Raw genomic sequence first — 15,721 nt, 5'->3', positions numbered from 1 at the left:
ACAAAGACCCATGTGAACTTTCTTTAGTCCAGAAAAGTCTGAGTTTTTGGTGGAAGCTCAGTCAAAGGGTATGACAGTATCTGAGATGGACTCAGAGAAATAAGCACTTAGTTTTGTAATGAGGGAAGTACAGATGAATCCATTCAAATTCGTGTAATGAGGGAATGAATAGAACGGATACACACATACATACATTTCCATTAAAGAAAAAAATCAGTAAAGTCATATATCTATATTTAGACTGTAGCTTTTAAAATACCAAGCTTTTTTTTTTTTTTTTTTTTTTAAATTTTAGAAAAGACTAAATTGCCTAGGGCTCTTGGGAACTCCAAGTCCCTCTAGTAGAAAAGTCCTATTGTCTGGAATGCTGAAATTTTTTCCTGGCACGACTGCTAGTTCTCTACTGCTAACTTCTAAGCACACCCAATGGCAGAAGTTCTGTGGTAGTATTATGTTACTGAGATAAGAGGATGCGCATAAAGTAAGGCCCTACAATTTAAAATATATATTAAATCAAACAAAGGTCCTAAAATACCTCCTAATCTTTCAGAAATGACCCAAAACTCAGTTGTTCCAGAGAAAGTTGTTGGTTTCTCTCCCATCTTGATGTGACTCTCATTTCCATACAGGTGACGAAACACTGGAGGAACAGCCAACCAGTCTAGGGGTAGGACGCAGCCTATTGCCCTGAAGACGCCAAGAGCTGATGGCTCTTTGTTACTTTCTGGTCGCTTCAGTCAACTTTTTTCTCATAGTTCAACCCTCTTCCATGTTACTACCTCTTCCACGCATCATACATCCTTTATCTTTGTGTACACCACAGTCAGATTCAATAAATTATTTACACAACCGTCTGTCCTACTAGACTATGAGCTTCTCTATGGCAGAGAACATGTCTTTATTTATGTATATTCAACTGAATAAACAAAGCTTATTTAAATTTTTTAACCTTTCATCACCAATATCATCATCAATATCATTCTCCACTAACTTTATTTAAATTTCATTTGGGGAATAACTGCTATGACAATGGAGATACAGATCTAAGAGTACAGCATTTATTATAGATCCCAATTTATCTCCTCATGTGACTTTTTCTACTTCAACTTTCTAAAGACAAAATGAGATTTCTGAATTTCTGTTTATGGGTCACAAATTTCTTCTGATTTTACTTTTAAGAGAGAGCACTGCAAACACTCTATGAACCTACAGTCCCCTAAAGAGAAGAATAAAGATTGCAAAAAAAGCAATCACCTTGTTCCATTTTAATGTTACTCTGAACATTACTTATTATTTATGTCAAATTAAACTAATACATAGTGAACACAGGCACTGTTTATCAAGATCTCTCCACTCCTCTGGATAACACATATGACTGAAAAGGTATGATATGAACAATAAAGCTAGAAATACACTCAAAAGTGATTAACTCCAAAATAGAAAAATAAATGTATTCATTTTATGTTATAAAAATATGGTGAATTGGAGGAGAGAAATTAGACCCATCTCTTCATATGCTGGTCATCTTTTCCATCATGAAAAATATACTTCAGCATTTTGTACCTCAGTGACCGATGTACTTGCTTGAATGAATCCTTACCAACAGGTAAAATATCATTTTGATTACTTTGTGCCATTTCAAAACCGAGGTGACTCACTCAGTAATGAGATAGAGTAAAAAGCAGTTGTTTTTAGTGGGTTTTTCCTGGGGCAGGGAATCATTTTAATTTACTTGTCCCAGATGCCACATTTCATCTAGTTGGTATTCCCTCTGTTACTGGGCCTGCTCTCCCCTTACTCAATAAATATGGAAATCTATTCCTCGTCCAGTCTGAACACTGTAATTTTTATAGCAGTTTTACTCTTTCTGACAAGCATATTTCCACTCTCCTTTCAGTCCTGGAGAATGTGAAGAGATGCACTATTCCCTGAAAATGCTTTGCATGTGTAAAACGTATTTCAGGGTTAAATATTCTACATGTATTGCTTAATTAGTCTTTACAACAAAGGCCTCATGATCTCTCCCACACTAGGAAGCTAAGCAGAGAGTGAGTATGGAGTGACTGGGGCAGATCTGGCCGAGGCCAAGTCAACTTCTAAGTCCAATTTCAAGGGTCTTGCCTCCCAGGGTCTCATTTCTGAGGAGGATCAAGCCCCCATCTCAGAAATCTTGAGGTCCCAGTCCTGCACACAGATTAGATTCTAATCATTTTCCTTTCTTTACATCCTTTCTGGAAAAAGGTGGGTTACAACGGAGAAGCAAATAAGTAACCAAGTAACTTAATAATGAAGGAAAAAACAAATGAGGTCAAAGCCCCTTTCCTATAAAGTAGAGATACTTCTTTGTATCTCTAACACTAGCCAGTCTCCTTGCTGTACCTTCGTACTTTTTGTGCTGAATTATATCAGTGAGCGCTATTTGACAAAAACATGACATGAAAAATATTTATAGGCAAATTACGGCTACCTTTATTGCCGGTAAAAAAACTATTCTTCGTTTAATAAAAACAACAACAGTGAGCTATGTCATACCAAAGTCTTTTGAAAGGGCCTTGATACGTGACTTGCAGGTGGTGACATGCTGGGCATGAGCTGGAGGTTTAGCCGGCTGCGCAATGACTGCACCACAGCCCCGGCGCTGGAGACCTGCCCCAAGAGCTCTCTTTCAGGCTCGCGTAACTGTGGTGTTGATTTCCTACCTAAGTATTTTTAGAAATGCACCATGATATGAAACACACATCTTCAGACTAGTAACCAGAAACAGGCTGACCGACCCCTCTGTCAGCACACTCTGAAAGAGGCCTTATAAAAATACAAAGGTAAGACTATCTCCAGTGCAAAACAAACCTAAAGGAGATACAGCCTTCCCTCCAAACATTCACAGGCAGAAATGTGAACGCTGTAGGAGTCCATGAAAAAAGGCAGGTATTCACAGGCAGATTTGATGAGAATGGTAACAAGTGGAGGGCTGCTTTGAAAGTTACTGTTGAGATGGGAGCAGCGAGTAGACACAAGCAAGACTAAATAAAGCCACGCTGGAGACCAGTGGTTTAAGACATGAACCAACAGTTTGGTTAAACAACCTCTGGACCCAATTTAAGTGCATCTGTGACAGGGGACTAGGCCTTCGATGAGTCTTTTACTTCTGAAGACTTTACTAGGCCTCAAGCCTTCAGAGTCACAGATTCCCATCCTATCCAACTGGAACAACTATATTTATCAGTCTGCCAAGTGCTGAAGGACACCAGGGTTAATTAGTTAGTTATTCCTCTGTTCTACTTAAGTATTGTGTTTATAGATATTATTCGACAAGATTTTATTGAGCATGTAGAATATCTTAAAAAGTTCAGAGTCACAGCCAACAGATAAACTGATATTTCACTAGCAACTTTTTACTTTTGACCCTGTATAAAGTATACATCTAAAATATGCAAATTGAGACAGACACCCTCTGACTTGAACTGCAACGTTGGCTTTTCCCCAGGTCTCCAGCTTGCTGGCCCACTCTGCAGATTTCAGATTTGCAGCCTCCATAATCACATGAGGAAACTAAGACTCAACAACAACTAATAACTTGCACTGGTTGAATGGACATTGGTTCAAGATGGCGGAGTAGAAGGACGTGCTCTCACTCCCTCTTTAGAGAACACCGGAATCACAACTAACTGCTGAACAATCAGCAACAGGAAGACACTGGAACTCACCAAAAAAGATACCCCACATCCAAAGACAAATGAGAAGCCACAATGAGACGGTAGGAGGGCACGCAATCACAATAAAATCAAATCCCATAACCAGTGGGTAGGTGACTCACAAACTGGAGAACACTTATACCACAGAAGTCCACCCACTGGAGTGAAGGTTCTGAGCTCCACATCAGGCTTCCCAACCTGGGGGTCTGGCAATGGGAGGAGGAATTCCTAGAGAATCAGACTTTGAAGGCTAGCAGGATTTGACTGCAGGACTTCAACAGGACTGGGGGAAACAGAGACTCCACTCTTGGAGGGCACACACAAAGTAGTGTGTGCATTGGGACCCAGGGGAAGGAGCAATGACCTCATAGGAGACTGAACCAGACCTACCTGCTAGTGTTGAAGGGTCTCCTGCAAAGGCGGGGGTGACTGTGGCTCACTGTGGGGACAAGGACACGGGCAGCAGAAGTTCTGGGAAGTACTCCTTGGCTTGAGCCCTCCCATAGTCCGCCATTAGCCCCACCAAGAGACTGCAGTCTCCAGTGCTGGGTTGCCTCAGGCCAAACAAACAACAGGGAGGGAACCCAGCCCCAGCCATCAGCAGACAAGTGGATTAAAGTTTTACTGAGCTCTGCACACCAGGGCAACACCCACCTCTACCCACCACCAGTCCCTCCTATCAGGAAGCTTGCACAAGCCTCTTAGATAGCCTCGTCCACCAGAGGGCAGACAGCAGAAGCAAGAAGAACTACAATCCTGCAGCCTGTGGAACGAAAACCACATTCACAGAAAGACAGACAAAATGAAAAGGCAGAGGACTATGTACCAGATGAAGGAACAAGATTAAACCCCAGAAAAACAATTAAATGAGGTGGAGATAGGCAACCTTCCAGAAAAAGAATTCAGAATAATGATAGTGAAGGTGATCCAGGACCTCAGAAAAAGAATGGAGGCAAAGATCAAGAAGATGCAAGAACTGTTTAACAAAGACCTGGAAGAATTAAAGAACAAACAAACAGAGATGAACAATACAGTGACTGAAATGAAAAATACACTAGAAGGAATCAATAGCAGAGTAACTGAGTCAGAAGAACAGATAAGTGACCTGACAGAATGGTGGAATTCACTGCCAAGGAACAGAATACAGAAAAAAGAATGAAAAGAAATGAAGACAGCATAAGAGACCTCTGGGACAACATTAAATGCACCAACATTCACATTATAGGGGTCCCAGAAGGAGAAGAGTGAGAGAAAGGACCTGAGAAAATATTTTAAGAGATTATAGTCGAAAACTTCCCTAACATGGGAAAGGAAATAGCCACCCAAGTCCAAGAAGCAGAGAGAGTCCCAGGCAGGATAATCCCAAGGAAAAACATGCCGACACACATAGTAATCAAATTGACAAAAATTAAAGACAAAGAAAAATTATTAAAAGCAACAAGGGAAGAATGACAAATAACATAAAAGGGAACTCCCATAAAGTTCACAGATGATTTCTCAGCAGAAACTGTATAAGCCAGAAGGGAGTGGCACGATATATTTAAAGTGATGAAAGGGAAGAAACTACAACCAAGATTACTCTACCCAGCAAGGATCTCATTGAGATTTGATGAAGAAATCAAAAGCTTTACAGACAAGCAAAAGCTAAGAGAATTCAGCACCACCAAACCAGCTCTACAACAAATGCTAAAGGCACTTACTGCTAACTCGGAAACACAAGAGAAGAAAAGGACCTACAAAAACAAACCCAAAACAATTAAGAAAATGGTAATAGGAACATACATATTGATAATTACCTTAAATGTGAATGGATTAAATGCTCCAATAAAAAGACACAGGCTCGCTGAATGGATATTAAAACAAGACCCTTATATATGCTGTCTACAAGAGACCTACTTCAGACCTAGGGACACATACAGACTGAAAGTGAGGGGATGGAAAAAGATATTCCATGCAAATGGAAATCAAAAGAAAGCTGGAGTAGCAATACTCATATCAGAAAAAATAGACTTTAAAATAAAGACTGCTACAAGAGATAAGGAGGGACACTACATAATGATCAAAGGATCAATCCAAGAAGAAGATATAACAATTATAAATATATATGCACCCAACATAGGAGCACCTCAATACATGAGGCAAATGTAAACAACCATGAAAGGAGAAATCGACAGTAACACAACAATAGTGGGGGACTTTTAACACCTCACTTACACCAATGGACAGATCATCCAGACAGAAAATTAATAAGGAAACACAAGCTTTAAATGACACAACAGACCAGATAGATTTAACTGATATTTATAAGACATTCCATCCGAAAACAGCAGATTACACTTTCTTCTCAAGTGCATTCTCCAGGATAGATCACATCTTGGGTCACAAATCAAGCCTCGGTAAATTTAAGAAAACTGAAATCATATCAAGCATCTTTTCCAACCACAATGCTATGAGATTAGAAATAAATTACTGGGAAAAAAACGTAAAAAACACAAACACATGGAGGCTAAACAGTATGTTACTAAATAACCAAGAGATCACTGAAGAAATCAAAGAGGAAATCAAAAAATACCTAGAGACAACTGACAATGAAAACACGATGATCCAAAACCTCTGGGATGCAGCAAAAGCAGTTCTTAGAGGGAAGTTTATAGCAATACAATCCGACCTCAAGAAACAAGAAAAATCTCAAATAAACCATCTAACCTTACACCTAAAGGAAATAGAGAAAGAAGAACAAAGAAAACCCAAAGTTAGTAGAAGGAAAGAAATCATAAAGATCAGAGCAGAAATAAATGAAATAGAAACAAAGAAAACAATAGCAAAGATCAATAAAACTAAAAGCTGGTTCTTTCAGAAGATAAACAAAATTGATAAACCTTTAGCCAGACTCATCAAGAAAAAGAGAGAGGGGCTTCCCTGGTGGCGCAGTGGTTGAGAATCTGCCTGCCAATGCAGGGGACACGGGTTCGAGCCCTGGTCTGGGAAGATCCCACATGCTGCGGAGCAACTAGGCCCGTGAGCCACAACTACTCAGCCTGCGCGTCTGTAGCTTGTGCTCTGCAACAAGAGAGGCCACGACAGTGAGAGGCCCGCACACCGCAATGAAGAGTGGCCCCCACTCGCTGCAACTAGAGAAAGCCCTCGCACAGAAACAAAGACCCAACACAGCCGTAAATAAATAAAATAAAAACAAATACTTAAAAAAAAAAAAAAGATGGAGAAGAGGGTAGGTGAGGCAGTTTTGTTTAAAAAAAAAACAAAACCATATGATCATCTCAATAGATGCAGAAAAAGCTTTTGACAAAATTCAACACCCATTTATGATAAAAACTTTCCAGAAAGTGGGCACAGAGGGAACCTTCCTCAACAGAATAAAGACCATATATGACAAACCCACAGCCAACACCATTCTCAATGGTGAAAAACTGAAAGCATTTCCTCTAAGATCAGGAACAAGACAAGGATGTCCACTCTCACCACTATTATTCAACATAGTTTTGGAAGTCCTAGCTACGGCAATCAGAGAAGAGAAAGAAATAAAAGGAATCCAAATAGGAAAATAAGTAAAACTGTCACTGTTTGCAGATGACATGATACTATATGTAGAACATCCTAAAGATGCTACCAGAAAACGACTAGAGCTAATCAATGAATTTGGTAAAGTTGCAGGATACAAAATTAATGCACAGAAATCTCTTGCATTCCTATACACTGACAACAAAAGATCAGAAAGAGAAATTAAGGAAACAACCTAATTCACCATTGCAACATAAAGAATAAAATACTTAGAAATAAACCTACCTAAGGAGGTAAAAGACCTGTACTCAGAAAACTATAAGACACTGATAAAAGAAATCAAAGGTAACACAAACAGATGGAGAGATATACCATGTTCTTGGATTGGAAGAATCAATATTTTGAAAATGACTATACTGCCCAAAGCATTCTACAGATTCAATGCAATCCCTATCAAATTACCAATGGCATTTTTTACAGAACTAGAACAAAAAATCTTAAAATTTGTATGGAGACACAAAAGACCCTGAACAGCCAAAGCAGTCTTGAGGGAAAAAAACGGAGCTGGAGGAATCAGACTCCCTGACTTCAGACTATACTACAAAGCTACAGTAATCAAGACAATATGGTACTGGCACAAAAACTGAAATACAGATCAGTGGAACAGGATAGAAAGCCCAGCGCTAAACCCATGCACCAATGGTCAACTAATTTATGACAAAGGAGGCAAGGATATACAATGAAAAAAAGACAGTCTCTTCAATAAGTGGTGCTGGGAAAACTGGACAGCTACATGTAAAAGAATGAAATTAGAACACTCCCTAACACCATACACAAAAATAAACTCAAAGTGGATTAAAGACTTAAGTGTAAGACTGGACACTTTAAAACTCTTAGAGGAAAACATAGGAAGAACACTCTTTGACATAAATCACAGCAAGACCTTTTTTGACCCACCTCCTAGAATAATGGACATAAAAGCAAAAATAAACAAATGGGACCTAATGAAACTTAAAAGCTTTTGCACAGCAAAGGAAACTATAAACAAGATGAAAAGACAACCCGCAGAATGGGAGAAAATATTTGCAAACAATCAGTGGACAAAGGATTAATCTCCAAAATACATAAACAGCTCATGCAGCTCAATATTAAAAAACAAACAACCCAATCAAAAGATGGCCAGAAGACCTAAATAGACATTTCTCCAAAGAAGACATACAGATGGCCAAGAGGCACATGAAAAGATGCTCAACATCACTAATTATTAGAGAAATGCAAATCAAAACTACAATGACCACCTCACACCAGTTAGAATGGGCATCATCAGAAAATCTACGAACAACAAATGCTGGAGAGGGTGTGGAGAAAAGGGAACCCTCTTGCACTATTGGTGGGAATGTAAATTGATACAGCCACTGTGTAGAAGAGTATGGAGGTTCCTTAAAAAACTAAAAATAGAGTTACCATATGATCCAGCAATCCCACTACTGGGCATATACCCAGAGAAAACCATAATTCAAAAAGACACATGCATCCCAACGTTCACTGCAGCACTATTTACAATAGCCAGGTCATGGAAGCAACCTAAATGCCCATCGACATATGAATGGATAAAGAAGATGTGGTACACATATACAATGGAATATCACTCAGCCATAAAAAGGAACGAAATTGGGTCATGTGTAGAGACGTGGATGGACCTAGAGACTGTCATACAGAGTGAAGTAAGTCAGAAAGAGAAAGAAAAATATCGTATATTAATGCATACATGTGGAATCTAGAAAAATGGTAAAGATGAACTGGTTTGCAAGGCAGAAACAGAGACACAGATGTAGAGAACAAACGTATGGACACCAAGCGGGGAAAGCTGGTGGGCTGGGGGGGGTGGGGGTTGGTGGGATGAACTGGGAGATTGGGATTGACATGTATACACTAATATGTATAAAATAGACAACGAATAAGAACCTGCTATATAAAAAATAAAATAAAATTAAAAAAAAAACAGTTGAATGAAAATAAAATAAAATATGCAAGCTATTTATAATAGTATTATAAATTTGGAAATTGCTTATTCTCAGGCCATTAGCATTATATTAATGTTCAGACAATAATTATCAGATATAATACTTTCATCATATTAACATCAGATAATCAATGGTGAATATGTACAAAATAATTAATTTAATATGAGGAAGAGGATTAGCCTTGACTCAATAACAATATATGGTAAGATTTAAAAAATGTTTTAGTTATTAATCAGTAGCAGCCTAAAAGTATATCTGGTCCCCAAATAATTAGGAACATATAATCATCATTCACTGCCTACAAAGACTCTGTTAACTGAATAATCAATCCACAAAGTTTTCCTATTTTGAAGTCCAAAGGTGGAGCTTGATCTCAAACAGTAAGACAGCCTGAGTGCAAAAAATTAGGTGAATTTCCTAAATCCTTCCAACAGAGTGCACTCCAAATTCGCCAGTAACTAATTCATTTTATTAATTCAGTTCAATCTGTTGCTTCCTAGAGCTACCAAATGTTTTCTTTGGCATCATGTTTATAATCAAAATGTTTGCTTTAAAATTAAAACATTTGTTTTGGTGACATGAATTTCCAAGAGCAGCTGATTCTTCCCAATAACCGAAATGAAACTAAATTCAAATTGTTATAGAGAATTTTGGCAACTCTCATTGGTATCCAGACTGCCATCATGGGAGAACAAAATGTTTTTGCTTTTAAGATTAGAGGCATGACTGAAAACAACTAATATAAAGACAAGTGGCCAGCCCATTTAAAATGAACCTGATGAAGAAGCATGAAAACAAAAGAAAGCTGAATTCTCTGATCTTCGGAACATCAATACATAACTTAGGAAAGAGAAGAAATTAAAGCACTCTGACCAGCAAAAGGAAGTTAGGTCCCTGCGTGGGACAGTAAGTCAGAAGCGAAAAGACACTGAAAGGTAAAGTCGACAAAGTTTCTGAACATGAAAAAACAGTCAAGACTTTTGTGTAATACTGTAGACCCTGAAGGGGAAAGAAAAAAGAATCTGGAATCATGGGGTCAATGACTACCTAGGACTTATTTTGATATAAAATATAAAATATAAACACATTGAGGTTTGGTCACTTTGAGGTAAGAATGCTGGTACAGAGGACATATCTTAAGGAGATAGATTCATGAGTCTCTATAGCACGACTATCCCCATCTGTGTGTGACAGAGACAGCAGAGAAAATCTTTGGAGGCGGAAGCACCACAGACATAATGGCAGGGTGATATATTTTTTAAGAAAGAGGTATATGGGGAGCTCCCGAGTCCAATTCACAATGTGACGGGGGATTTCTAGAGAAAAGCAGATTTATTAACTTGAATGAGTTTCTATCATGTCATGAGTGGAAGAGACAGCCAAGCCATTTGTGTGATCAGTGCAGGAACTTACAAGGCAGACACAAGAGGGGCTGGGTTTGGTTTTAAAATTCAGGTTTAACACTCAAAATAATGTAAAAGTATTTTTCTCTGTAATTCTGCAAGCCCAGAAATCAAGACAGGAAGAGCAAAAGAAATTAGGAATCTGGATATTTAGTTAAAATACTAATATATGTGTGTGCATGTGTGTGTGTGTGTGTGTGTACACAAACTCACAATTGGGTACCCTTTTAAAATATGTCATGTCTTTACAGGAGGAAGAATTTGATCTAAAAAGATCTACTATATACAGGGTAAAAGAGTAGGGAATCCTTTGGAGGAAATGAAAAGAATGAATGTGTATATTCAGTTCTTATAGATAATAGCTGAGGGGGTTATAAAATAAGGCTAAATCAAATTGATTGGCAGCAAGGGAGAAGTAATATTAAAGAGAAAGTGATAAGAAAGGAAAATCACATCTATGGTGATACACTCTAGGAATAATAAAGTAATTATAGTGAAGACACTATGGGAATATGCAGCATGTACAAAGGGAGGTGCTAGAGGCTACATGAATATTATTTAAAGTTCATTGGAAAAAATGAGCTGGATAATATGAAAAATGCAATTAGATATTGTCCTATCTGCTGGATTCATAACTGAGCCAACGTTTTTCATTATAAATAGTTTTTAGATCAACCCAATAGTAACAGAACTTTCTTGTTTAGACATACTCAGTTTGGCTGAAGAATCTTTTAATTCCACTAGTAGTCTGTATAATTAACTTGATTCAAATTATTTAGCCTTGTTACTTAGTAGGTAACTTGCTCTAGATCAGCATTGTCTTGACTCTTTTAGTATAGCTGTATACAGAAATTGAGTTGAAAATTTCTCTGTTTGACACTTGTGTAGCGATATTATTTCAGTAATCAGAAACAGACACACACCTACTAAAGAGATCAAAACTCCATTTCAAAGAAAATTTTCTTTTTGTCATGTATCACTACACTCACAGTAAAAATTCAGGACACTCAGGAAAATACTGAAGTAATTCAAGAAATTAAACTCAAACCAGGCAATTCAATTATGAAATTCAAAAGTGCTTTTTTATCTCACTTTGGGTGTTTCTATCTCTCTTCCCACAAATCTATCTAGATTCTCTGAATAAGAAAGAGAATATGGACTCGTGATAGAATTATGATAGCAAGCTTAGTACAACTGGTAATTATCGTAGTCTCTGCCACAACAGCAATCTCTACAACAGTCTCCAAGCAGAGGTGAGTCAGCTAAAAACTGCAAGAACGAAGATCACTCTTTATCTGCCTCAATTTATTCACCTCCCATGTGACATAAAGGACTTTCCCAGGTTCCTCGTGTTTATACTGAGTTTCAAGGTTACAGCCTTTTAGGTGTAGACTGTGATGCTCATATATCAAAGAAACTAGCAAGAGCCACCTGACAGTTGTTTTTGTCTTTCCTCTTCTAATTCTACACAAATAGTTTTCTTGACTGAAGTAATCCTAAATATTCGTGGTTCAATCTCCTTCACTTCTACCTAATGCATACTTCCCATCCACGCCCTAAAAAACTGCACTCAGAAACAAGCCAACATCCAATGATGGAAAAAGTGACGCAACTCACTGAAATCAAACATCAGTTTCTATGGGACTTGAATTGACAGGACTAAACAAAACTGAGAACACGGTATTTTGTGCCTTACTCACGTAAGTGAGCATGCAAGATGCAAATGAGTTGCCATTGTAAGTTTTAATGACAGACCTGAGTATGAAGATTAAAAATAAGGAACTCTAGAGATCCATTAGTAGAACAAAACCAAAAAAGATTAAAAAGTACTATTGTTTTGAGTAACTTTGGTCTGTTTTTTTTGAAATTTTTATCCTATTCAATTAGTAAGAAATAGCTTTCAGATGACAAAATGATATATGTTGCCCTCTTAGTTGCAAACACACACTCAAATCTAATCAGAGGAGACCAGGAAAAATAACTGATAAAATACTCAGAGTAGAATTATTATGTCTTATGAATAAGTTGGCTATGGAAGCTTTCTCTTTATCAATGAAAATGTCTCTGTTGTCAAGGAGCACCTTGACAATGGTACAATTTAAAATACTGAAATACTTTATTTTAAAATACAGGCACATAATAAAGTGAAACTCTAGTATTTTATTATTATATCTTCTAACCATTTAACACATATATGATATTATCAGGTGAATTAAAATTATAGTGCTTTGCTTTTGTTTCACAAGGAAAAAAGACAGTAAATGGGCAATAAGATAAATATTATGGAATAGTCTTTCTTACCAGGAATAAATCAGTCATTAATTTTAAGAAGTTTTGTGGCAGAATGGATGCACTGCAAGTTCAAGTCAACTAAAGCCATTTCTTGATGTTCTCAAATTGTTGAAAATGGTGTCTAAAATGAATAAAAAGGGGTACATAGATGCCTATAAATGCTGAACAGGAGAATTCCATTTCCTTACATTTAGAGTCGTGTTTCATTGTGTTTTCAAATTTTTAACTTGAGCCTTCAGAGCCAATATCATGTTGATAAAACTGACCTCTGGTTCATCCTCTTCCAAAAATAAATGGCTTTGATTTAAGTAAACAAAAATCAAACCAACCTTCAAAGTATTTTTTACACATTTACACTTTTTCATGAAAGTAGTTATACTCTTAGTTGCTAGGTAACAAAAATTAGTCTATTATTTCAATGTAAAAAAAAATAACAACTTGCATGGTTATTATTTTGAACGCCTTTTTTTCTGCCTTGGTTACTACATTACTTTGTTAAGTTACATTCATTGAAATGTTTTCTTTTTCAGGTCTAATTGAAGATTATTCTGCTACCCTGACTTGTCAGCTGTGAGGTTCTTTACACTCTGCTTTGCTCTGCTCTCACCTGAGCCTGGCCTATTTCCAAAGATCTATTAGCAATGGGATTTTAATGAGTGACAAAAAGAAGAGGTAGCTTACAGTCTTTATGCAAGTTCAGAATTCATGATGACTATGGAAAAGTACAACAGTGAAAGGCAGAAAAGAGGAAAAAAAAAGAATGAATAAAATGTTTGGGTTCCCACGTTAAATGATTGAAACAGTTTCTATTTAAATGCAAATTTGACTTTTTAAAAGATGGGACTACCAGTAACTGCACCCTAAATGGTAAAATGAAAATCAATTTGAAATATGGGATGAATAAAGTATATGTGGACTTTCTGGGAATAATTTTTTATTATGAAAACCTTGATGCATTTTCCTTTGCTCAATCCATCTTATAGACTTTGGACAGCTACGTCTGAGATGAAATGCAAACATTTTTTAATTTGTTTAAGCACAGACATGATCAGCTCACTAGAACCTTCCATGTTCATTCAAGTCAGATTTCACAAAATAATGATCAATAGTATGATGTATGTAAAATACAAGACCAAAAATAAGAGTTTAACTGCAGCATTATAATGACCAATAGTCACTACGTGTTTTTTACGATGTTGGGGAAATCACTTTTAAAAAATGGAAATCACTACATTCTATTGATTCAGGAACAGAATCTTCAGACATAAGTCAGCAGAGTTGACACTTTCAAATACATAAAATGTGACATCCGCTCTTACAAATGCACTATACAGGCTGTAAATCATCAAAGAGAAAAACAGTTCAATGTCATTTCAGCCACTGTAAGCTATGGTTTACAAATACAACTGAAAGATAAAAATAGTCATACTGTCTCTGTGACATCTAAACCACTTTTCTATTGCAGTAGCCCATGCTCTAATTTATCTTTGTGGTTGAATAACACACAATCAATTGTAAGCAACTAGTGTAGTTAGATTCCAGTCAACTGCAATTTTCTATAGCTTTATCTTTTCTCCCACTGAGGTGACTTTTAGTAATATCCACAACACACTATCTCAATTTTTGTGGTTGCTTATGTATGTCAAGCTTTTAGTCATCATTCTAAGGGCTAATATATGACACTAATCCATAAATGAAACATATTTTAAATAGACATTAGCACTTGTATGCATTATAACAATTAAAGATCTATATTCCACTGGAAAAAGAAGTTTTTATTAGATTTAAAATAAGACCTGAAAGAGCATGGTCTTTGTGTAAGATTCCTGGTTCTACCACTTATTAACTATGAAAATTCAAGCAAATTATTTAACCCCTATAGGAATCAGGTAACTCATCTGAAAAAACTGGATAAAAATTCCTATCATTCAGGGGCAGTTTTAAAGATTAAGTGAGACAACATAAATACCTAATATAGTGCTTGACAGGTACTCCATGTAACATAGTAAATGGTGACTATTATTATTAATGTTGGGTTATTTTTTATTATTATCATTGGTGGAATAATAAAATAGCACACGTTTTTTGTGGCCATAGTAAACAGCAATGTTTGTTCACTTAGTCCAGCATTGAAAGAACTCCCGCATAGTAACCTATACCTGAAATATGTGTGATTATACTTTAATTTTATTCTGCAAATAATGCTAATATTTAAATATTTTTAGAAATGTATTTTGTGTAACCGTAACATGAAAATGTCATTATCATACGTGGTTTTTAAAAATTCTACAGTAAAAATGATTATAGCAAGTATTACAACCTAGGTATCACGTGTTTAAATTATTGAATAGAGCTAAAAGGAAGGTAGGTAATACTTTCTATAAATGAGTAACAATTGCTGGTAAATGGGATCCTATACATATCGATAGGGATTTTATCACATTTTTGCATTTCTAAATAGTAACTTATTACAACCTGGAAAAGTAAAAACTATCACAATAAACTATAACTAGTTTTCTAGTAGAATTCACTTCCTAAACAGCCATCAGTTACCAAATTTCTATCATCCTTTTTTTTTTAATGAGCATGAAACAATGAGGAAAGACCTGTTAATAATCAAGTTGGTTTCTGGAATGACCAAGACTTGCTCATTGACAACCTTCTTGGAACTGAAATGGTGTCTTTCATTTCTCTCCAAGGTACTGCTGCAGTGAAGCTCAAAGCCGACTATCTTGCTACCCACCAGCCCTCTGGCCCACATTATGTTGAAAGAGCACTGCTGTCCTGGGTG

The 15,721-nt window shown here is 36.7% G+C and overlaps 1 protein-coding gene across 3 annotated transcripts in view; it reads right to left on the bottom strand.

Moving 5' to 3' along the window:
• The window catches only part of TOX (thymocyte selection associated high mobility group box), a 302,599-nt gene that overhangs the window by 187,118 nt on the left and 99,760 nt on the right, over positions 1 to 15,721 (bottom strand). The window contains exon 2 of one of the 3 annotated variants that reach the window (XM_082364682.1): positions 12,940 to 13,051. The exons of the other annotated variants lie outside the window; for them this stretch is intronic. Within the exon in view, the coding sequence (XP_082220808.1) occupies positions 12,940 to 12,957 (18 nt within the window). The 5' untranslated portion in view covers positions 12,958 to 13,051. The remainder of the gene's footprint in view (positions 1 to 12,939; positions 13,052 to 15,721) is intronic. 3 annotated transcript variants of the gene reach the window in all.

The sequence above is a fragment of the Balaenoptera borealis genome (genome assembly GCF_965194805.1).
Source record: "Balaenoptera borealis genome assembly, chromosome: 17".
NCBI classification, from domain to species: domain Eukaryota; kingdom Metazoa; phylum Chordata; class Mammalia; order Artiodactyla; family Balaenopteridae; genus Balaenoptera; species Balaenoptera borealis.
The sequence above is the reverse complement of the archived record's forward strand: the minus strand, read 5'-3'. Positions and strand labels throughout refer to the sequence as shown.